General features: G+C 42.7%; 1 protein-coding gene across 1 annotated transcript in view; it reads right to left on the reverse strand.

Moving 5' to 3' along the window:
- SORCS3 (sortilin related VPS10 domain containing receptor 3) overlaps positions 1-23885 on the reverse strand; it is a 323256-nt gene that overhangs the window by 213080 nt on the left and 86291 nt on the right. Inside the window, exon 2 of the mRNA XM_075504060.1 lies at positions 8403-8470. Coding sequence (XP_075360175.1) covers positions 8403-8470 — 68 coding nt within the window. The remainder of the gene's footprint in view (positions 1-8402; positions 8471-23885) is intronic.

The raw sequence follows: 23885 nt of genomic DNA on the forward strand, positions 1-23885 counted from the left end.
CGAACACATTCCTCAACACAAACGTATCTGCAGCATCCATCATTAGTGACCAGTCCAGTCCTGCCACAGCCACATGTTTGGAGGTTGACAACTTCAGCAAAGCAGCCCCACTTTCAAGCTGTCAAAGATCTGTGGATGAAGCACAGAGCGGGGATGCATAGCACGGGTTGAACAGTGAGTTACAGACACACGGAAATGTGAACCTCTCTGCCACCACCATGGACTGACATGCAACACCCTCACCAGATCGAGATTCCGGGGCAGAACGTAGTCAAAGCCAAGACTTACCTCTGTCTTCAGAGAATCACAAATATGAATAAAGCACTCTGAATATGGGTAAAAGTTTTTAATTAACAGCCTAGCTAAAACACCATTACAATCAGCAATTCTGTTTTTATTAATTCTCTCCGATTCAGCCGGAATTCCACCAAGGAATAGGGATGAGCAGATGCAGGGGGAAGGATGTTAATAAATCATAAGTGTCATTAAAATTTGTAAACTAATATCTTCTGAGAAGTCTTGGCAATTAGTCTCAGAGCTTTCTTGGCAAACAAAAATTAATAAATCAAAAAGGTCCCCTGCCTGATGATATCCCCACCCCCACAGAAAGGTCATTGATGGAGCAATTAAGAGACACAACAAATGGACCAGCCAGAAGGCTGGTTCACAAAAGACAAATGAGCTCCATGAAACAAGATGACTAACGCATCTTAATAGGCAAAGGTGGGACTTCATTCTACATACCACCCCAAGACGCACACAAAAGCTTTTAGACTCATATTTGCTGGGCTACTACTTTTCACATGATTTTGCATTGCCCTCCTTGGTCCCCTCCATCTCTGAGGCAACATTAATGTGATTGCTTGTGAAAGCAATGAACCAAAGTAGAGTTCTGAACTTTACTACTCCCTTATGGAAAAATCTTGTGGGATATAATAGGGCTAGGGAAGCAACGTGAAGGACACAAATGAAACTTCTGTCCAGAAGTTGTCATATACTTAAAGGATGAAATAAAGAATTAAAGAATGAGGTTTTATTTTTATTACCATTACTGAGTTTACCTAACTCTAAAACATAGCCCTGAATTTAAGATAAGCCTATTAATTTTCATGATTGGTTCCCAAAATAAACATTTAAAACAGTTTTAACTCACGTTATCCATTCATTGCAATAACAGCATCTCCTGCAAAGAATGTATGCTCTGGACACCACCTGGGACTGTCTGGGACATTCGAGGAGGGCTAAACCTATGGTTTATTCTGTTCCACTCCTTGAATTTTCTTTATTTTTTTCTTTTTTTTCTTTTTTTTTTAATTCCCATGGACCTTCACATCCAGCCACACAGCCCAAGCAAATCAAAACAATTCCTTACGTACATTTCCTGAAGTCCACAATAGAAGATTTGTTTAGGTCTCTGGAAAGCCACAGCTGGAAGGATAATGAATCACCTCAAACCAGAAAAGCATTTTGAATCAGGTCATAATTAGTTACTGCAAATGGCTTGACTTATACAGTGGAATAAAGTGGTCAATGGTTATCACCATCTGATAACCAGCAACTTCTAACATTTTTCTCACAGATACCCCCCTAAACCAGCACACACAAGGAAGCTAAGCCACCCCCTTATTGCTCTTAACAGTTATGAAAAGAGCAAGAAAAGCCATTGTATGTATAGCCTTTTGTGAACATTTAGCATCCCTACAGTGTAACTTGAGGTAACGCCCTTTACCCATTAATTTCTCTCCTGGCTGATAATCAACAACTCTTTTCACCTGCAAAGCTTTCTCTCTTGCTCCTATTTATTAACTAGGACCCACTTTCTGATGCTTGCTGCAACACCTGCACAGCTGGACAAATACAGATGTCAGGAGCCCCTGCCAAATCTGGTATGTCAGCCTGAGCAAGAGAACAAGACCTGTTTCTCCAAAATAAGCAGGAATTTAGCCATGAGAGCAAAGAATAAATTTTCACTTGGCTCAAGAATGCTGTGTTTTCTGTTCTTCACAGCTAGTGACTACCTAGCTCTTTGGGCCAAGGAACTTCTCTTTATTAAATGGCCACGATCTTCATTTGGCAGCAGGTAACTCAGGAATGGGCCAACATGTAGCTATGGTGCATCTCCCGGATAGTTCAAGTGTGGCTCCAATGCCAAGATAGCATCTATGACTGACAGCCACGCTGCACTGAGCCAAGGTAAACTGGATCACCCACTGTGGGGAAAAGACTAATCAGCAAGAATATTAGAGGTTAAGAACTGCATTATTCTGGGATGTTGCCGAAGGCCCACATTAATAGCAACTAGGGTGCTGGGAGCCCTGAGGAACAACTCTCATCTCACACCGCAGTCATCTGCTGCAGTTCCCCATTCCCTTAGTTTGTCAGGAGACATAGTCTGCACCTAGCAGCTCTCAACCACAACAGATTTTGACAGGTGGCTCCCATAGCCTGAAAAAAACTAGCCATCAGTGAGCTAGGCTATCTATACACCCTAACAAACAACAACAGTGGAGTTGCCAAACTTTTGGGCACCCTGGTTCTCAAATCCAAGAGAGGTCACAGATGTGCCTGCACATCCAGCTGGCTCCTTCCCTCCATGCCCTGATGGCTGATTGCAGATATGAGAAACCCTTCTCCTCATCAGCACAGGATTTCTGCACTTTGCAGTGTTGTCAAAAAATGCCAAATAAGATGCAATAATGGGAAGCATTACTACTTTGAAAACCAGCTCCATTAATTTTATGCCTCAATACAGTCTTCCAGAAAATAGCATGTATCTAAGATGCATGTTGTCAGCATAAAAGTGAAAAACAATAAATATAATCAAATTTGACAATGCTGCAGGGAGATGTCAGCTGGTCATGGTGGCTGTCTGGAGACTGCATTTCAACACAGCAAATTCCAGAAAAGCTACAATGCCCCATTGCAAAACATGTGGAGCCTGACCAGTACTGAGCAAGAGGTTGTGGCACAAACCAGAAGCTGCCATTCTCCACGCCACAGCCTAAATAATGCATTGCCACTGGGATAGAAACTCTCTTTTAAGGAAGCTCTGGCTGGGCCATGACCTATTTCAGGTTTAGCTTGTTTCGCAGAAGATGATATGGAAATTTGAGTCAGGCTTACTGAATCTCCTGATCCATTCCTTCTCACTCACCTATCTTAGAGGCAGCTATATTTGAAGCAAGGAGACTAAGCCCTGGTTCCCAAAGGGGAGACATGGCATTTCACACCACATTCACCATTTCACACCTACAGAGCAGCCCTACCTGAAGCCAGCTCCATTTGCAACACACGAACCTGGGGTACAGGAATCAGCCTGAGCTGTGAAACTTTGCAAAGGAAACAGATGCTAGAGGTACACTGAAACATGCTGATGGTCTCTGGAGACTGTGGGAGGCTTAAGAGGCAGGGACATAGGAGGAAACAGCATAAAGCCCTTTGGTAATTCAAACAGAACTGAATGAAAGAGCAATGCAAGACATAAGGCAGCTTGCAACCAAGCTGAGAGGTTTTACTCCTCTAGCTCCAAGCTAGGAGTTGCAGCTGCTGTGTTTTACAGCTGCCTCTGTTAAAACACCAAAAGTTTTTTTTTTAACTCAGCACAGAGGCTAAGACAACAGACCAACCTCTTCAGGCACACCAGCCACAAGAGTAAAAAAAATGCTTGGGGATTTTTGACTGCTGCCATGGAAACATAATTTCTTGGTTAATAAACAAGAAAACAAGAAGGAATATATGTAAAAATTCCTTCATCAGCATTTTAGTCTCTTAAGCAGAAAGAGTCAGTCATGGTTTTGAGTATAGGTTAATGCATGGGCCGGCATTATGTACCATCAGATAATTTAGCTGGGACCACAGCCAGAGGAGGGGAACTCCAGGGGACCCATCAAAGGTGGGTAAAATGGTAGTAGGGACTCAGAGCTGACACATGCAAGTGCTTGCACTTTGGAAGAATATCTGAACTACTCCCCACTGCCTAATTAGCTGATGTGTTGCAGTCATGGCTATCGAACTGATCATAAATACCGCCCTGCTAATTTGCGCTTCTCCTGTCTGCTGTATCACCCTGTTGTCTCTTTGTCTTCATCTGAGATTGAAAGCTCCCTTGGGATGGAGGCTGTCTTTTTAGCTACTGCAATCCAAATAAATACGACTGTTCCTGGATACTAAAAAAGGCAACAGTGGAAAAACTTTTATTCCAGTTATCTTAGCAGAAATAACTGCTCAACCCACACTGGCTGAAACAGTTGAAAACATTTCAAATATTACAATAGCAACTTTAAATGCTTACCCAGAATGTCACGTTCACATAACCCTGTCTCAAAACTGTACAGCTTAAACAGGAGACAGGATTAGCAACAAGTGAGGAAATGTTCACAAGGCTCTTCCTTTGCTTGTAAAACCTGTGGAATCTAAAAGGCCCACAGAATAAGAAAAGGAGCTCGATAGATTCCTTCTGTTTATTCACACTCACAACACAAGAAGGAAACAATTGGAGAGCAACAAAATTAACTAATGAAGGGACTTGCTGCTTACCATACAACCTAGAGAACTCCCCATATAATATACCTGAACACAACATGCACCTGAAACCAAAACTCATTTATTAGAATCACGATTTCTATGGTCAGATCTGGAAGTGTTACGAACACACACATTTGAAGAAACAAGCCATTGAATAGACTTCCCCTTCTCTCCTCCTCCTAATAAAATTTGCCTGAGATTTTCAACAGAAAAATAGGCCTAAAAAACCCCCAACCCTTCCACACTTGGTTGTGGATGGTGCCTTTTAGACACTGTATTTGGCATATCTAACCGTCTCATTCTCCTCTGTTCAACAGATGCCTTCTTGGACTACAATTCCTGTGAAGGAGCCTGGCCCCTACTCTTTACAGAGAGAGTACATATTTCATGACAGATCACTCCTGTGTGCTTACAGTTCATCATGGGCAATGAAGTTTGATGCAAGGACCCTGGCCTACAGAGGATTTGGGAATTAGAGGTGCTCCGACCGTACTTCAGATCAAACCCATGTAAGTTTACGGATTAAGAGGGAGAACTGTTTTTCTTGTTGATGGAGAAGAAGTGTTGGGGGGAGGGGAATTCTACAGAAAGCATATGTCCAACCCTTAATCCAATTTCAATTAAAGCAGGCAGGATGTAGCTGGATTCTCAACTACCCAGTTAGATATTTTGCTAGGCCATGAGAACTGATGAAGGGTTTGCATGCCCAAAAAGCTTAAATAATTAAATAATTTTTACAGTTATATCTGCTAACCTACGAAAAGGCACACAAATTCTGATGTCTCACACCATCACAAGTACAACCACAATAAAGTAGCTTCCTTTCATAGGAGGAAAACGATCACCTCCACTCAACTTGGTGGGAAAAACAAAAATCCAAACCACAACTGACAGATTTCTCTTGTGGCCAAGAAGAGATGTGGCATTCACAAGGGGGAGGGGTGTGACTGCGCATGAGTCTGTGTCCGTGTCTTTTCCTTGAAGCTGGCTGCTTCAAGGCTGGCTGCTTCAGTAGCAATGGTGGCCTTTTCTGTGATTTTTTAGGCCCCAGAAGCATGGATTTGGTTATTAGAGCAATGCCTGTGTTCCTGCATTCACATGCTGACTAGCATTTCCTCTGTCTAAACTTGTATCAGCATAATATAGGAGTGGCTTCCAACGTAACTTTCAATTCTCCTCTCTCCCTCTCTTGCTCTCACTGCCTTTTTTAACTACATTCAGGATGTTTTCTTATTGATTTACTCGTCTTTGTATTTAGATGCAGGGATTAGAAATTTCTCTTGTATGGCAATTCAGTTTTCCATTAAAAGAAGCCTCTCATGCTATAACCCAGGGGGAACTGAGAAGCAGCTTTTGATGCATGAAGCAGGCAGAGGCAAGATGATATTTGGAGATTGCATTGCACTCTGCTCTATCTTAGCATCCTTTGAAGCACTGCTGTGTGATTCATTGCTCTCCGCCACAAAAGCCACTCCTCTCTTGTGGAAGCAACTATGTTTGCCAAGCATTCAGAATAGACACCACGCAGCACCACTGCTCAGATGGGCAGGACTCCTGGTTAGCAGAAAGGATGTATCATATTCCCAGAAAACAGGAAAAAACAAAAAACAAAAAAAAAAAAACAAAAAAACACCAAACAAAAAAAAAAAACAAAACCCCAAACAAACAAAAAACCAAACAAACAAACAAACCACAAACAAACAAAAAACCACTGGAAATCTCCAGATCTCCTCCTGATAATTAATTGATAGTTGCATTCAGTTTGTGACCCACCAGTTCTGGGGGCCCAAAAATGGCTTCAAAGGAGTCTCCAAAAAGTAACTAAGGAAAGCAAACCTATTACCATAAGGCTTAAATTCACTCTGCAAAGACAGATCCTCCTTTTGAAGTTTTCAGGGTCTCAAAAATTAAAAGAAAATATTGAAAAGTACCGATTTAAATATTGCAAAGATTCAGAGGCCTTAATGTGCAAACAGAACAGAAAATCCTGAGAAAAGGAGTCTTTCTCTCGGCTTATTGCTTCCACTTAGTATCTATTTGCATTTCTACAATGTCCTTTCCAAAGAAACTCATAGCTGTTCTTCTAAGACTCCACACTCCCCTCTGAAATACAACATGGCTTAATCCTGAATTTTCTGGGTGGGAAACTAAGGTTTAGAGCCCAGGAGCTCTACCTGCTAGCTCTTACCCTGAGCTTTCCTCCCAGACCTTGGAAGAGAACTCAGGAGGTTCTGACTTCTCAACCTCTCTGAGTCTCTAGGCCCCACACTGGCCCATATTTCACTGCAGAAAAGATGCAGACGTGTCCCAGAACACACTGAAACACACTCACAAATCAGTGTTTCCCCAGCTGACCGAGTACTGGATGCAGTCAGTTGTACTGATGATGAACTACATTTCTGCCACCCTGGGAAAACTCCAAAGGGGATGCTGCTATTACCTTTCTGCAGAGCTCAGGTGATGCTGTGAGTTCAGTATGAGGACAGTATTTGCCTGCTTGTTACATTATTTATGCAGAGCAGATTGCTTGGCAATTACGTTTAAAGTACAATCACAGTGCCATTTGTACTTGTTAGGTAAAGAAGCAAAAGTTTTTTAAGGCTTTAATACCTTGAAAAGTACCAGAGTAAGTGGAAATTACTGCGTTCTCTCTTATTAGCTGCATGGTTATTTATACTTTCGCAGATTACCATGGTACAGCGCAATTAGGCTTTGGAAGTACTGTGCAAATTGAGAAGTTTCAAGAGCTCTACTGAACAATTAACCCTTCAATATATTAACAGGAATAAATCTGCAGCACATGCCCAAAGTCTTCTCCAAACAGGGGCTTTTAAATTAGCCAGGAAGAAAGAAGTGTGGGAGACCATCTGCCAAGAAGCTGCTCACACCCAGAGCAACAGCTACAATGCATTGACGGTTCCACCAACTACACTCTCAGCAGGTTGCGCAATAGCCGAAATACACCAGGTAAATCTGACACAAGGCACTTGGTCTCCCCCAACCCCTGGCTGCCTTTTTCTTTTGTCCTTCGGGTAAAAAACACCTAATAACAATTCTGTTAAAGGCATACCCTTTCCACACAACAGGCAGGATGTTAGGAGGAAGAGCAATCCCCAGCAGGTAGAAACTATTAGCGATTTCAGACATCAAGGAACTGGCCTGCTTATAGGGGTGGGTTTGGGGGGTTGGTTTTTTTTTGGGGGGGGGGGAGGGGAGATTTTTTTTTTTTTAAACACACACACATACTCACAAACACACACTCTGTCCAGCAGTGTGCTTCCCCAGGCCAGGACACTTCATCTCCCATGCCAGACTAGGAGCATGGCAGGTACATGACAGATCTGAGTCTCTCCATAGTGGAGAAGACACCAGCACCTCACTGTGATATCTCTAGTCCTTTAGTGCCTACTGTCCTTACAGCCCAAGGCAACACAGATTCACTGCCAAGATGACCATCTCAGCTCACAGGGCTGAGGAACGTGGCTAAGATCAGCTAAGATCGTATCACGCGCTGCATTGTACACCATCTTGGACACTGCTCCAGCAAGCATGTACCATCTATAGAGACTGTTCTCATTGCCAGCCTCACAGCAGAGGCTCTGAGGAATGGAGAGACTTCTCTAAGGACACTCAAAGGCGAGAATGAAACCAAGCTCCTCTGTGTGCCAGGGAAATGCCCATACATCAAGAAACCCTCTTGTCTGCAGTCCTCAATTCATTAAAGCAATGTGTTCTTAATTATGTGTCCCTTTTCCAAAAGGCAACTCCAGTTATCTCAGATTCCCTCCTGTCTCCTCCCCTTGCTCAGCCTCCAGTTTTACTAGAGACACAGTGCAACCCCTCCATGCCAGTTGCTGTGATTTCTATAATCCACTTACCTCCACAGTGAGCTCTCCGTAACACTCCCCAAGTTGAAGTCATAGAGCTTTGTCAGAATGAGAATCACCTAGGGAGGGGAAAGGGAGGGAGGAAGAGAAAGGGAAAAGAAAGAGAAAAAAAAAGAGTTTTCCTTTAGACTGTGTAACAATACACAAGGCATCTGAAATCACCCAAAGGAGAGCTTAGCATTTATCCATTAAAGTTGCAGTATTATAGGATCAAGTAAGTTAAAAAAAAGAAAATCATTAGCTTAATGCATCACGTAACCAGTAACATTTATTTTAATCTCAAAATGTTTTGGATTTGAAATAAAACATGCCAACAGGAATTAATATAACATTGTGAGCTGCCCTCTCTACAACTATGGTTATTCAAGGTCAGGGATGGGATCAGCTGCACCCTTGTTAACTCAACAGCCCAATCAGCAATTACAGTCGACTTTTCCTGTTTCTCAAGGTGCTACCACAAATTGGTGAGTCTCTATGGAAAGAATTGGCAAGTTTGTTCATGAAGATCCCCATCCAGCAAAACAGTCCATTTTGCCCAGAATGAGCTTTGTTGTCCTCTATCTGCTGTCACTGACCCCAGGAATTTCCCCATGCTAACACCTTTCTGCAGTGGTGAAATAGAGGGACACAGAGCATGACATTCAGCTTAGACACTGAGCAAGACAAAACTTCAGCTGTATCTTTAGTGCTCAAGGAGGGTCAGAGCCTTCAGAACCCCCTGACTAACTTTGTGGTGAGCCATGAACATTCCCGAGTCATGCCCTGGCAAAACTGACGTAGGAGGAGAGGGGAGTTAAGCAGTACATGGGGGACCACAGGGAAATATAACTTCCCTCCAGTATCCTTGATGCTCTGACCTCAGATTTCACAGGTAAAGGTAGTCCTCCTAGTTACCAGCTATATTGCCCAATGCCCTTCTTTCCCAGAAAGGCAGCTATGCACTCCGAAAACCTGTGAGCCTCTGTGCAAGCTCCCAGGCTCAGACGGTTGGGAACTTCTGCAGAAAGAACAGAGGTTCCTCAGTGGAAGTTAAGCGCATTTGAGCAGCTGCTCCTTGCTTTTTTAGCGTAACTAATTTCACACAGTTCATTCCCTCAGATTCTACAGGACCAGGCTCAGGAAGAGCTCTGGGACATCTCTTCATTTTGGTTTTCCTTCATTTTAACATTTCAGCATTGTTTCCTCCTTGCAGGATTCAAGAACAGGCTAGCTTCCCTTGCATCTGCTTGGGCTGTGAAAGCATCTAGGGAAATTTTTAGTAAATGTTTGGGGGGGCTTGTTAATAGATACTTCACAGTTTGGCTAAAAGATAAGCCCAAATGAGAGCTGTGACCCAAAGTGTTGGGTTCATTAATTTTTTCCTACGCAACAAGGATTTTTTCTACTACAAAAGCCACATCTCCCTCCCTCTTCTTCCTCACACACCTGTGGGACCCGCCACACCTTTCATTTGGGTTTCCCAGCTGAAAGGCTGCTGGGTGAGGAGTTTAAAGCTTTTCAGAAAAATGCCAAAGGATTAATCCATATCACAATGGCTGCAGCAGTCAGTTACTGTCAGCATAATAGTGGGAAGAGACCTGTTCAAATTGTAAGGTACCTTGGTACGTGACTATGCAGTCAGTGCCAAACTTAATGGCTTTAGAATAGATGCTCTGAGCATCCCTCTCTCTACTGGATTCACTTTCCTCATCCTCGAGTGCATTTTGTCCCTTTATTTCCCCATGCAGAGACCTTTAGGAGGAAGATAAAAGCCGAGCTGCTTCCAGCAGGGTGTGAAAAAAAACCTGCCAGGCAGATTTGAGTCAGCATATGCGAGCCCATGTCAGCCTAAACCTATGCTGTGCAGCGGGGAAATAAGGACAATATCCTTTTTATCACAACTTAAACCTTGCACACACCTTCCCATACAAAGGGGGATAAGCCAGCTGCAAGTTGCAGCAATCAAGGTTTGTATACCTCCTCCCCTTACACCGAGGGAAGCAGTGCAGCCTGCTCCCAGCTAAAACCTGATGAGAGTGACATTTTTAGGATGTTCCCTATATTCCCACAGGGGCTTAGACAGGACCCCTCTCCAGAGTCTCTAGGAAGCCATGCACCACAGCACAAGCCCAGCCCTGCCAGAAATGACACCCTTCTTATTGCTCACAACTACGGCGAGGTTTCACAAAGTTAGTTTCCAGTTTCAGAGCCTAATCACATTGAAGACAGCAGGATGAACTTCTGCTGAATTCAGTGGATCCTGGAGCCAGCCCTAAACATATTAAATAAAATCTCTGTGTCCTGGTCAAATTTCAACAGAATGATTCTACCTTAAGTTGCAATTACAACTGAAGGCAGCATCCATACTCTCCCAGCTCTTTCTGTGCCTCTCCCCGGATCTCCTGTGCCCTACATATTTGAAGATGTCCCTTATCTATTATAAATCCTGCAAACTGCAGGATAACGCCACCTATACAGGAGTGGGCTGAATCCTACTCAGCTCCTGAGTATAAATCCAAAGTAAAAGCACGTTGTTTAGTATGGCTTTTCTGGATTTTCGCCCAGGACAACTAACAAAAATCCAGCTCTGCCTGCTGTTAATGCATGGAAAGCAAAAGCACGAGCATCCCTTTGCAGTTAAATCTCACAAAGGGTCCCAGGAAATAGCAGAAGTTGCCTGAGACAGTGGTAATACACAGTATTACACAGTCATATACACAGTCACCTACAGCAAGCTGTCCATAAAAATCACTCACCACGTATGCCCAGGCCAGGCAACGCTCTTGCACTACAACCCCAGGTGGCCTCCACCCTGTCCCTGCTTGCTTTTGAGACAAGACACTTCAGATTCAATAAAGGAAACTCTTGGAATGGTCTGGGAGTTTGAAAACCAGAGAGGACTGCAGAGGCTGAACACACGACCTTCCCAAGAAAAATTGTGAAAGCACATTCCCCCACAGTGCTGCCTCGTGAGACCACGGAGAAATTGTAACTGCTAAGGAAGGGTCACGTGCAGTTAAGATACAAACCAAAGCCTGAAAGGCACAGCTAGTTCCCGAGTTGTTTTCATGGGGTGCTTTTGACACAGCATTGCAGAGGGAACTTCAAAGAGTTTCAAGAGGCTATTCTAAGGCCTCGACTTCATGTTGCCCCAACCGTACTAAGAAGCAACTAGAAGCAGGGATATCAGGGGTAGATGTGGGCAACTACCAGATTTCTTAAGACATTCTGTTATTTGAATGCTTTAGTTGAAAAAGAATGGAACAAAACATACAGAAAATTAGACATATTTTCCAAAACTGAATTCTGACAGGAGAAACAATGAAAAAGAAAAAAACCTCATTGATTCAAACTGAGACATTTGATTCCAATTTCTACTTTGTAGTTGAAGAAGTTTAGCTTGTTTTTGTCAACGCTAACAAATAACCGTGGCTTTTCTGTGCCAGAGTAATTTTGCATGAAAATCTTGACGGTTTTCATTCTAAAAGCTGAAATCAATTCAATATTTGAGATTTCACATTTAATGTACTGTTTCAAAACAAAAATAAACATGTTCTCCCCCTGAACTGAGGGAAATCTAGAATTGCCATCCCATAGAAAATGCCCACTCTTCAACCCAAATTAAGATGAAACATTTTGCTCTGGGGAAAAGAAATAAAAATGAAAAAAGTTCCAAGTGATATTGATTCAGAAACAGCAAAAACTTACACTTTGGCATTCTTTAATTAAAATAAACACCCTTATAGTGCCAAATTAAACTGTTTCTGTTCATCAAACGAATCGCCCCAAAATTAATTTCAAGTCAGCTCAATGCTGAACTGCATTTTTCCCTGGGGTCATACTGCTCACTCCAAGGAATACAGCTCAGATGTGAAATTTCCCTGTCTGCTATGGGCCAGGCTCCACACAGCCCCAGTGCTCTTCCCAGAACACCCCAGGGGCAGGTGTCCCTCAGGGCACCGAGCAGCTCAGCTGGTCGAGAATGAAAAAAGAGAGAACCAGCCTGCAGAACAGAGTGGGGAAATAGGCCAGGCTGAATTACAACTCCCTTAAGGCAATACAAACCCTCTGGAAAATGCAATTTCAAGCTGAGCTTACACAAAACTAAATGACCTGAAAAATTCAATAAACTGTTTTGGTTTTCTAGACAGAATGGGGATGGAGAAAGGATAATCAGAAAAATTTTTTCTTTGGAACCAAGTGATGTGCCAGTCCTGCAAGAATTTCCTTACGCACCTTACTTTATACACGTGCCTCTCCACAGTCTGTACATTTTTGTTTTGCAGAAACTACACTGTCTGCTGAATACCCTGCTATAAGGCTTGCATGACAAAAATGCCAACTCCTGTCAATTATTTATCTTCAAGGGCTTATACTACAATACAGATTAAGAGCCTCTGGCCCTAAGAAATCCCACCATCTCACTATCTAATATACTGAACCACTAAATCCAGATTTAATATGATGGACTGCTTCTCTAAAATAAAGCCAGCAGGTCTCCAAGACTGTCCAATCCAGCAGCCTTGAGTCTTGACACAACTTGGCTGGCATTGAAAGCAGAAAATATACAACAAGAAACGGTAGCTCAGGTTTCATTCCATGTTGAAAACACATCCCTGAAAGAATCCCTATTGTTCAGACAACTATTAGGAATCTCTGAGCCCATAAATCACAAAAGTGCTCAGAAGCTCTTCAGAGTATTTGGTGGCATAACAATTTTCATGCCCATAAAATTTTACTATGAAGGAAAATTACTTTCGTTCATTAAACCCTCCTCCAGATCTTGCCAATTCTAAACTGGCAAAGTGCTTTCCATATACCCCACAGTGGAATATATAACTCGCTTTCCCACAAATTAGAGTGTAAAGGCATTGCTGTTCCTTCAGCAGGTTGACAATGAACTTCAGGACAACCAAAAAGTGCCACATCAAAGGCAGTCATGTTCCTGTGTCAGGCGATGCTCATATTAGAGACAGGAGAGAGAAGAGCACAGCAACCAGAGATGATAGGTGATCATTTCAGGCAGACATCTGAAAGGCTAACACTGATCCACTTCATGAGATTCATCTCCTCTCTAAGTGATCCTGCTATATCAGCACAGAGATTAACACAGCTCATCAGTAGCCCTGTCCACATATTTACAGAGTGTAATTAATAAAGAGCAAAGGGATGAGCACTGGGCAGCGCACAGCACAACAAAGAGATTGTGAACGAATTTACGTGTGAAAAATGAGAGCTCTGGGGTCTCCAATTCCTGCCTACAGACCTATTTTCATGATGTTTGCAACCTTTTCTCCCCCCCATATCAGCCACAGGAAGCTTGTGTGCAATTTTTATCTGCCTTTCCCCAATTCATACGAGAGCAACAGCACCCAACAAGTAAATTTAAAATGTTAACAACCACAGGCTACTGGGAACCAGTCAGTAAATTGCTCACAGCTGAAGGCAAATTGACTTAAAATGCTCTGGGACCTAAAAAGCCAGCAGCACAGCTCTATGGAGGTCCCTAGCTGTTGCTTTCTTTTTGTTTTGTTTTGGGGTTTTTTGATGTTGGCGGTGGGTTTTTTAAGGCACAAAATTAATAATTAAAGATTAACTGATTGACAAACACATGATGTTATTCAGGGTGACGAATTTGCTAAGGTGGTCTTTCATACAATCTTTGCATTCAGAGCTAACTCAGGCAAAAGCCACCAATATCAGCCTAATTTTTCCCACATAAATGCTCAGAAGATGGGAAGAGGATCATTTACATCCTCAGCATACATTTGGGCTTAAGTGTGGTGGGTTGACCCCAGCCAGCAACTAAGCACCCACCCAGACACTCACTCTCTCCCCACCCCAGGGGGATGGAGGAGAGAACCAGAAGAGCAAAAGTGAGAAAAACTTGTAATTCCAGACAAAGACAGTTTAATAAGTGAAAGGAAGAAAGAAAAAAAAAAAAAACACTAAACAAGCGATGAAAAGGCAGTCACTGAAAGATGGCTACTTTGGAAAGACTACTGTTGGTATTATTGCTAAGGATGATATTATATGGGACGGAATACCTCTTTGGCCACTTTGGGTCAGCTGTTCTAGCTGTGCCCCCTCCCAAGCTCTTGACTGCCCCTAGCCTACTCCTAGGGTGGGCAGAGTGAGAAACAGAGAAAACCTCGATACTGTGCAAACACCGTTCAGCTATACCTAAAACACTGGTGTGTTATGGACACTGGTTTAGCCGAAAATTCAAAGCACAGCATGACGCAAGCTGCTATGAAGAAAATTAACTGCATTCCAGTACAAGTATTTTCCTAGATCAAGGTACAGTGATTCTCAAAAACTGTCACCACATAGCCCTGGTCCCACCAAAATCACTTCACACAAATACACCCTCAAAAACCTATGCATGCATGTGTGTGATCACACTACACAGCATCACCATCCTCATTTACCCTGGAGGTCTAAGTGCAGTTGCCAATACCCAAGAGTGCCATCTCCAGTTGTGAGAAGCATATAGCATTATTACAAAGCTCCCAGGTGAGGAATTTACATTCCACAGGTGTTAACAGATTCTGCAAGCAGCACCACTGTGAAACAAGGCAAGTAATGTCATCTTTGTTTTACTGATGAGGAACCAGAGGCAGAGAGAGATTAAGTGTTTCTCTACATGGGAACACTCAGGAAGAAGAATCCAAATAAACTTTTAAGAGTTTGGTTCAATTCACTTTGCAAATAAGTCAGAAAAATCAAATTAAAGACCACTTTATTCTGAAAAAGAGTCTCCATCCAGGAATTTAACATAGCCGAAATAATCCACTTCAACACATTTAGTTAATCTAAGCTAAGAAGCATCACCTGGAAGATAAAGCGCCAATCCAAGTTCACCCACAGTAACAGAACAATTAGCAAAAAAAGGATGACATACACCTTAAATACCAATCTACCTGCTTTTGCCCTGCCTGGTGAGCGTAGCTGAAGAAAACATATCTCCAGAAACTAGCAGTTAAGGAATAGCACATCCTAAGACACGACAAGAAAACAACAGAGGTACTAACAACAAACACAGGCCAAATCCTGCCTGCTGGAAATCAGAGCGACACTTTTACAAGAGTAAAGTGATGCCAACTTAAGCAGCAGCAAAGGACATTTTTTTTAATCTCTAGAGAGATAAAAATGATCCGTGGGTGGTTTCAGGCAATGCAGGCAAGAGAACCCTCTGAAATTGAAAGAGACAAGTCCCAAGATCACACACAAAAGCAAAACATGTTCCAGTGAACTTGTGATCTCCGAACAGCTGAGACCATCAAATTTGTCCTCAAAACAAGAGCCAGTAACTAAAAGAACGATATTCTCCTTTAATCCTCCTTTGCCTGTGTTGCTTTTCACTTTCCAGTATGAAAACTGCCACAGTATGCTCTTTCTGTTGCCTGTCCTCCTCCCTTTCAATGTAAATCAGGCAACAGAATAAGCAGGAGCCAGAGCACGAGAAGTCTTCCGCGCAAGAAGTCTTCCCAGGGATTCCCCTGGGACGCTGGAGACAGATCACATTATCTTCACAGAAGAGCCCTCAGGATGTAAGCAGCAGTTTGAAATTCCCATTTACAGGGATAGCAGTGAATGAACAGAATGTGAAGGGGAAAAAAACCAAAACCACTACAGTGCTTTGCAGAAGGAGCCAGCTCTGGAAAGCCCAACTCCCTCCTCCCGCACGATTACCAGCAGGAGCAGGGCAGGGTTCTTGTATGTTGGTTCTCTGCTTTGGCAATTCAAGGGCTAGCCCAGCCTGTCAGAGAAAAAGCGCCTGTTGGCATCAACACTGAGACAGACACCTCTTCCAGTGCCACGGATTTAGCTTTCTGGGCTCACGTAAGTCTAGAAAGGATTTTGAATTGAAACCGACAGGGTCTCTCATGCTTTTGGTTTTAAACATTTTGGTGCATTTTGGTGTAATTTAGGATGTGTTCAGAGGTGCCTTGCACATAGAAGTCCACGCTATGGTTGTGAATGCAGCTGAATAACACCACCACCAAAGCAACGACTAATGCCTTCAGAACTCAGAAGAGGAATCTGACTATAATGTTTTACAATAACATGGGAAAAGAAGTCAGATTCTCCTCCTCCCAAACCACAGATTCCAATTATCACCCAAATGAGGGGTACTCATAGCCACTAGCTGCATAGCATCTGCAAGTCAGCCACGTTGCTCTTCCATCTCCACTACACATTAAAAATTGGACAATATCTCTCATGTAACATTTTTTCCAAGGAAGTAGGAAAAAAAAAAAACATCCCATTGGTAAATCCTGCCTCAGTTTCAGCAAATACACCTCCTGCGTACCTACATGCTTACCTTTAGCACACACACACACAAAAAATTACAACCACATTCTTAATACCTCCTTCCTAAAGAAATAAAAGAAAGGCCTCCAGCAAGGTTATCAGCCCTTAAAGAGCAGCTGGATTCTGTCCCAGAGATGCAGTAGAGCCCTAAACAGAGCTAAACAGCCCTAAACAGGGGGCGGGGGGGAATCACTCCATAAAAGCTAAGTATTATTAGAATTAATAGCCACACAGCATCCGGAGAGAGTGTCTGGGAAAGGCGTGGTGAATTAGTCACCTTTTTAAGGACAGCAATAAACATGTGCTTACAGGAGACATTTAAGCAGAATTCCAGACTGTTACAAATAAACACACTGGAGTACTGGTGGACACACCGATACCACCAGCAGCTTGGGAGTAGCACTAGTCAGAGAAGTCAGAGACAGAAAAGACCCCCCAGGTTATCTGACCCACCCCCTGAGAAGGCACAGTTGTGCTCCGCAGAATCCTTCCCAGCTCTTCAGGATCGCCTTGCTGCTCATAAACACACATTCCCACCAGAAAAGACATCTAGATTGCTTAAAATAACAGAAGCCTGAGTTCTATCTCTGTGTAACTCAGTTAAACATAAATACAATCTCTCCTGGCAGGTAGTGATATGATTTAAGGGTCCCCTATCATACATTATAAGAGGTGATAGCAAAGAACTCATAATTTATTTTTATTGATTCAGTAACCCATGCTGGATCATATCTCCCAATTCTTCCCCTTTGCTAAGAAGCCTCCACCAAAGCCTTGGGAAATTTAATTTTATCTTTTTTTGCCTTCTCCATCTTCCTTTTAAAGCTGCTGTGTGCACATCTCTACCTAAGTTCAAGAAGAAAATGAAAAAAGGCCCCAGTTACTTTGCTGGCTCCATTCTTGTTCCAATTATCTCGTGATAACATCCGCGAACCAGCAGATTTTGTGCAGCAATTTAACTCTGTGGAGTCACATACCTGCTGAAGGGCCATTTACAGCTTCTGACATGGGGGCCTGAAAAGAAGGAATGACTTGAACTCCAAGTGTGGGTACACTACCTTCACAGGACACTTCTGAATTAAAAAAAAAAAAAAAATAATAAAAGTTGATAGAAGGTAAGACAGCGCAGCCCTTTGAGGTGTTATAAACTGCCAGGACAGGTGAGGGTTTTCCTTGAGGACTGAAGGCAAGAGTGACTGGTTCCATAAAGAAAACTAAACAATGCGGGGAATTTTGTGTCTAAGCCATTTCTGAAAGGAAGAGAGAAAAAAGCTCCCATAAAGCTGATTTTTCAAGAAAATTCAGGCTGCTTATTGTTCTTCCATTTCAGACTCCAGTATCTACTCAGGAACGCTCACTCCTCTCACACACTCTCTCTCTCTCCCCCCTCCCTCACATATGTACATATACATATATAAATATTACTGATCTTCCTCAGATTCCAATTAGCAACTCAAATAATTGGTGTTGAACAGAGCATGGGCAAGAGACCCCCTCTCTCGCCAGGGTCAGGAGATGGACTAGATAACCTGTTGAAGTCTCATGTTGAATACTGTTGTAAACTAGATAACCTGTTGAAGACTCATGTCTATGACCCAAAGATTTACTTGTTCATGTGAAAATGTCTCACTGCTAGCTCAGGAGAACAGCAGCAGGGATTTAGAGGGGATTACTCTCAGAGTAATCTTGTCCAATATTATTCAATTTTGGAAAATATTACTCTGAGAAAACATCCTTCTCACTCAAGGGGAACCAGTCCAAAAGTTGGAGTTTCACAGATGTTACCATTAAAGGAAAGGATGTACCTGTTGCGAGACAAGCCCTTGCATCTGCTTTTAAAGGCCAGTTAAAAGACCTTCCACTCCTGCCACTGGATCCTTATTATCAACAAATCCAAGTACCCTAGACTTTGGCTTATTCCCTTCCTCACAACAGCCCCGGGAAATACGGATTGTTGCAGTTTGCCAGGTGACAAGTGTAGGCACAGTGGGGAAAAAGGGCAAAATGCACAAATTGTTCTGTTATGGTTACTGCAGGCACCAAAGTCCAATACTTAGATTTCCCCCCACATTTACTACCCAACCTTGAATGACTATAACATCATTAGTATGAACCCATGATTTAATCATAATTCTTTAAATATGGTAGAGTATTTATAGATATAATTAAATAGTAGGGAAAATGAAATATGAGAATCATCACAAAAAGAATAAGATAAAAATATAAGTGATAGTTAAGAATATAGGAGTAACTATCATAGGCAACTTGGGTCAGTCAGGCTGAGCAGGACACATAGGACCGGAAAGTGCTGGAGGTAAGAGACAAGCACGAGTCAGGTCTCTCCACAGACAAAAGGTCAGAAGCAATAGTTTGAGTGCTAACTAGGCAATTAACATATTTTTTACATGATTATAGATTCAACAAAGATGAAATGATCTGATTATCTTATATATTAAGGTAATAAAACCGTGGTCTGTCCAATTGACTGCACTCTTCTGACCTTGAACCTATGTTTATGCAGCAGTTCCTATCTGCAGATGCCCAAACCTACTTTGAAACTTAGTGGCTCAGCTGTGGTAAGGTCAAACTCTGCCCTAGCAGCTCTTTTTCCTACTGGTATTCCTTTAAACTGATCTTTACTCTTGATTTTAATCAACTTTATTATATTTATGTTCATTTTTATTCTGTATTCATCATGTGCATACGTTTCATCACCACTACAGTGCCTGAACTCCTTGTGCCATAGCTACATAGCTTTTTTTTTCCCTCTTTGTGTTGTATCATTTAGTAGTTAAGCAAAATTATTTTCATCTGTTGCTGTGAAAACACACACTCTCCGGGCAATTTCCTTTCTTTGTTCCTGTGCAGAGCAGCTCCTTGCTCATGCCAAACACCCCTGGAGCCCTGTTATCTCCTTTGAAGGGCCTAATCAAGCAGACTTTGATGAAATCTGGCTCACTAGGTATTTCCAGAAGCTGAGCTGGGAATGATTCCTCTGCATACATCCACCTCATTGAGCCAGCCAGGTGTAACATCCTCCTCCATCTAAGGGCACTAAAACAACTTCTGTTCTTCCTATGGACTCCAGAGGAACAGGTATGCTAACAGCAAACGGGCCTATGCAAGACACTAGCAACAGCTTCCATGGTATGCAACAGAATGGAGAATAGAGAGTTCTTAAGTTCAAGATTCAACTTCTCCCTTCTTCATGAGGCATCCAGGCTTGCACACCATCCACTCCAGAGAGCAGCCCTAAGCACCACAGGGCCAGAGCTGTTTGGATTCTGCCTGGTAACCCAAAGAACCATATGAGCCAGTTGATGGACATTCACAGTAGGCAGGTGCCATGGGGTTCAGCTCTGCCTCCAACTGACATTTAACTATTTCAGATTGTAGCTACATCAGCAAGAAAGAATGAACGTGATCTGTATCACAATAGCCTGTAAATAGCCTCACCCAGAGATAAAGCAGCCTCCTAGCAAGTGGAGCAGGGAACATGAGCAGGGGCTGTAGTGCCTGCCTAACAGAAGGAACACACTGCGGTTTCTCCTCCTTCATGCTCGGCCACATAAAAACCTCAAAACTGCGAATTCAAGGGACTGATGGGATACCCCCCTCCAAGTCAGCTGAAAGAGCAGGCCCCTAAGACGCCCTACCATGGGAACCTAACGTAGGGCTAAGGATTCCTCCAGGCAGCAAGAGGCTACAATAGCCACACTCCATGGGCTTAGACCTGGGATATACCCAGGACCTGAGAGGGAGTAAAGGCAGAACAGGGACCTGAACCCCCAATTCAGAGCTCTGGTTTGTACACTCAAGCCAGACGACCCATCTTCCAAAGCAGCCAGTTACCAGTTCTGTGCCTGCCAACAAAATAAAGCTTTGGAAGAAAGATACAGATAATACAGAGTGAACATTTTTCCCCATCTGAGTATTTCCTAGAGACAGGTAAAATACATTTGCTTAAAATCTGACCCTGTAGGAAGGGGCGGGGGGGGGGAAACCACCACAACTTCCCCTCTCCCCCCAAAAAAATTGGCCTCTGAAGGACTGGCACCAATTTCACGGCAGGGGGGGAACATGAAGGAATGTGTTAGGAACCACAATAAAATTGTAACTTTTGGTGTCGGCCCAATATTGCAATTTTGGGGGGCAACTTAGGAAAAAATCCATTCATCTGTTTTTGAGCTCTGTAAGAAAGAAAATATATTTTTCCCACTTTAGAAATACCTTGTGCTAATGTCTACATGGGGAGATGTGGAACAGCGCAGTTAAAGCTGTCAAGGGCAATTTTTCTTACAGACTTAAGTGTTCCGTTACTTAAAAAAAAAAAGCTGAGAAAAATAGAGGAACTTGAATTCAAATCTCCTTTAATGCAACATTATGGCTGAGAATTTCAAAGCCGTAAAAGTAGGAAACTCAGAAGTATGGATTCTACCTTATGCACATGGATTGTATAAAAGAAAAGAGGCAAATCACCACTGCAGAAATCCAAAGCACTACTGACTTTTGCAACCCTTTTAGGGTTGGTTGGGGCCCAGGGGCAGTTGGTCAGATGAAAATACCTACTCACTCCATACTGCAACCCTCACTGCAGTAGAAAACTTTCAGAAGGTTTGACCTTGTGAGATCACTCTCCTTCTCTTACCTAGGGACCTAAAAATGTCTTTGTTTGGACCTGAAAAATTCTTGCCCTCTAGCTGACAGAGAAATTGAAGCACAGTCTTCATTTCAAGCCACTGTCTATATCCTTCCTCATAAGAATCATGGTTATGACAACTGGGACTGCTGACTGACATTTAAACTACGACTGCTTTTAAGATCAGGATTTGGGATGCTATAACCCAGGAGACAGATCCCTTTCACTCTTGCACAACAAAGGATAGATTTAAAGAGAAGGCTCACTGCTTTGCTCTGCCAGCACCTGCACTGGCTCTCTTCACCATCACAAGAACATCTGGGACCCAAAACCTGGAAGTAGCAAAGGGAGAAGAGACAGATAGTCATATTTTATGAAAATACTCTGTAGCTCTGCAGGGTTTCCAGATGACATTCAGGGAATTTCACATACACAGGCTGTAAGGGTGTCTTGCATGTTGCATTGAGATATCAAAAACTGCCCACCACTGCAGAAGGGCTCTAAACAACATGAATAGTCCCACTGACTATTCCTGCATTGGCATGTTCTCAGTTGAGCACCAGAAGTTTCTCAAAGCTTCCAAAAATCCTTCTGTCCCTTGAGGAACATAACAAGGAATGGCTGCGCAGTGAGACAAAGGAAGAATGCAAATTGACTAAACAAGATCTGTAATGGTCATTATGCAAGGTCTGTGATAGCTTAGTTCTCCTCTTTACTACCTCAAGAGCCCTGGATTTCCATCGGAATAATCTCTTCTCCTCTCCCTCACCAGTCACACTGCAAGATCCTGTCTTCACGAATGCCATGAAGTGACAGTAGCAGGACTTCAGACACTCCCCTGGTCACTCCTCGCCATACAGTCTCTCTAGCATCTGTTATGACTATGCAATAAAACCTAAGATTGGCACCTGCTCTGAAATGAAAACATGGGCTGGAGATGGGCCAGGCACACCAGGTTGTCCTGTTTTATTAGAGCCTAGACTAGAAAGGAGCAATAGACTCTAGTTGTTTCTGGATGGCAGTAAGGACAGGGAGAGGTTATCTGAAGGTGAATTCAATCCCATTCTCACATGACATATGAGCACAAAATCTTAAACAGACTAGGGAATAAATTTGCCAATTCCTCTTCAGGTAAAGCTAGGTCATCTCCACAAGTTCCAGTGCAAGTTCTCTCTCTGTGCTGTGATCCTTCAGTGAACAAACCCACCCACTGCTCCAAATTTAATGGTATGATGACTGCAAATCCATCATTAAGAATAATTCTAATAACCACAACAGCCTCCAAAACAGAGAAATATAACATAAGCTAGATCCAAAAGTCTCTTGTTCTGCCTTTGTGACTGTGCAGAAGTTCATCATGACAAGTACCTTCTCCAAAGGGGGAATAAAGTTCAAAGACAAACAGCAACATGCTTTTCATGAGTAAATCTTGAGCTGGTGAAGGATTCGAGCTCTGAATGTTACCAGAGGCTGAAGCATGGTGTGGACCAGAGGACTGATTCAAGCTGATGGTGTCAGGGTCTCAACTCTGTACAGGTACTCTGTCCTACCTGGCAAGATGCACAGGTAGGAAAAGGTGAGCAGCAAGTCTTTTAAGTAGCTGTGACAGACTAAAGAACAAATCCAAAGGCCCGTTTTGCCTTTCCTGTTTTACAATTGTCCTTTCACAAGGGTGATCATCTACAAACTACTTCTTATAAAGCACCTCTCAAAACAGAAATTTCTCTGGGCCCTTTTAAAGCAGGACCAACAGCAAGTGCTCCAAAGATAGTCTTCAGCAAACCTAGTTATTGGAACAGTGTAACCTGTTGTAAATTCACATATAAAACACAGCAGAAAGAAGGTACTCTCCACTCCAGCTTTTCAAAAGGCAATTGATACAGGTCTCTCCAGTAACCACACCAGCACAAGACTGATTCCAACAGCTCCACAGCACAGACCCCCCATGAGACCACTGCAGTCAGAGCAGCTCTTATTAGAAAATTGGTGCTACAACAAACAGGCATCAGGGGCTCAGCCTTGAACCAAGCTGTCAGAGCACCGCAGAGTCCTCCACTGTATCAAAGACCTTAAGTAATCTCTCACGGATTGTTGCCTTTTGGTTTTCTTAAAGCCCTAAGTCTTGGAGGCCAGTGATGACTTCAAACAAAACGGACAAAACAAAAAAACCCCAAACTCACTTCCTACTTTTCTGAATTCAGAGGATAACTTAAAATACTCTCAGAGCTCCATTTAAAGTCTTTGACTTCTACTTCCCAAAACACTGCACATGTCATATACTCTTTTTTTTTTAGGTTGTTTTTTTTGTTTGGTTTGGGTTTTTTTACACATATGTAGAGACAACTGTCTAGCTACATATCTGTTTTTAACCATAGATGCAGCTACATAATGATTTTAAATTCCATTGCATTATTTTTTTCTCCCCCCAAGAAAGAAGACAGAAAATTGACTTGGGATGTTTTAGATGCCTCAAATTAGCAACGCTACAGTCAGAATGGCACAGAGCACTCTTGAAGAGCTATTGGTAGTACTTGCAG

This window comes from Mycteria americana, chromosome 6, assembly GCF_035582795.1.
Source record: "Mycteria americana isolate JAX WOST 10 ecotype Jacksonville Zoo and Gardens chromosome 6, USCA_MyAme_1.0, whole genome shotgun sequence".
Classification (NCBI taxonomy): Eukaryota; Metazoa; Chordata; class Aves; order Ciconiiformes; family Ciconiidae; genus Mycteria; species Mycteria americana.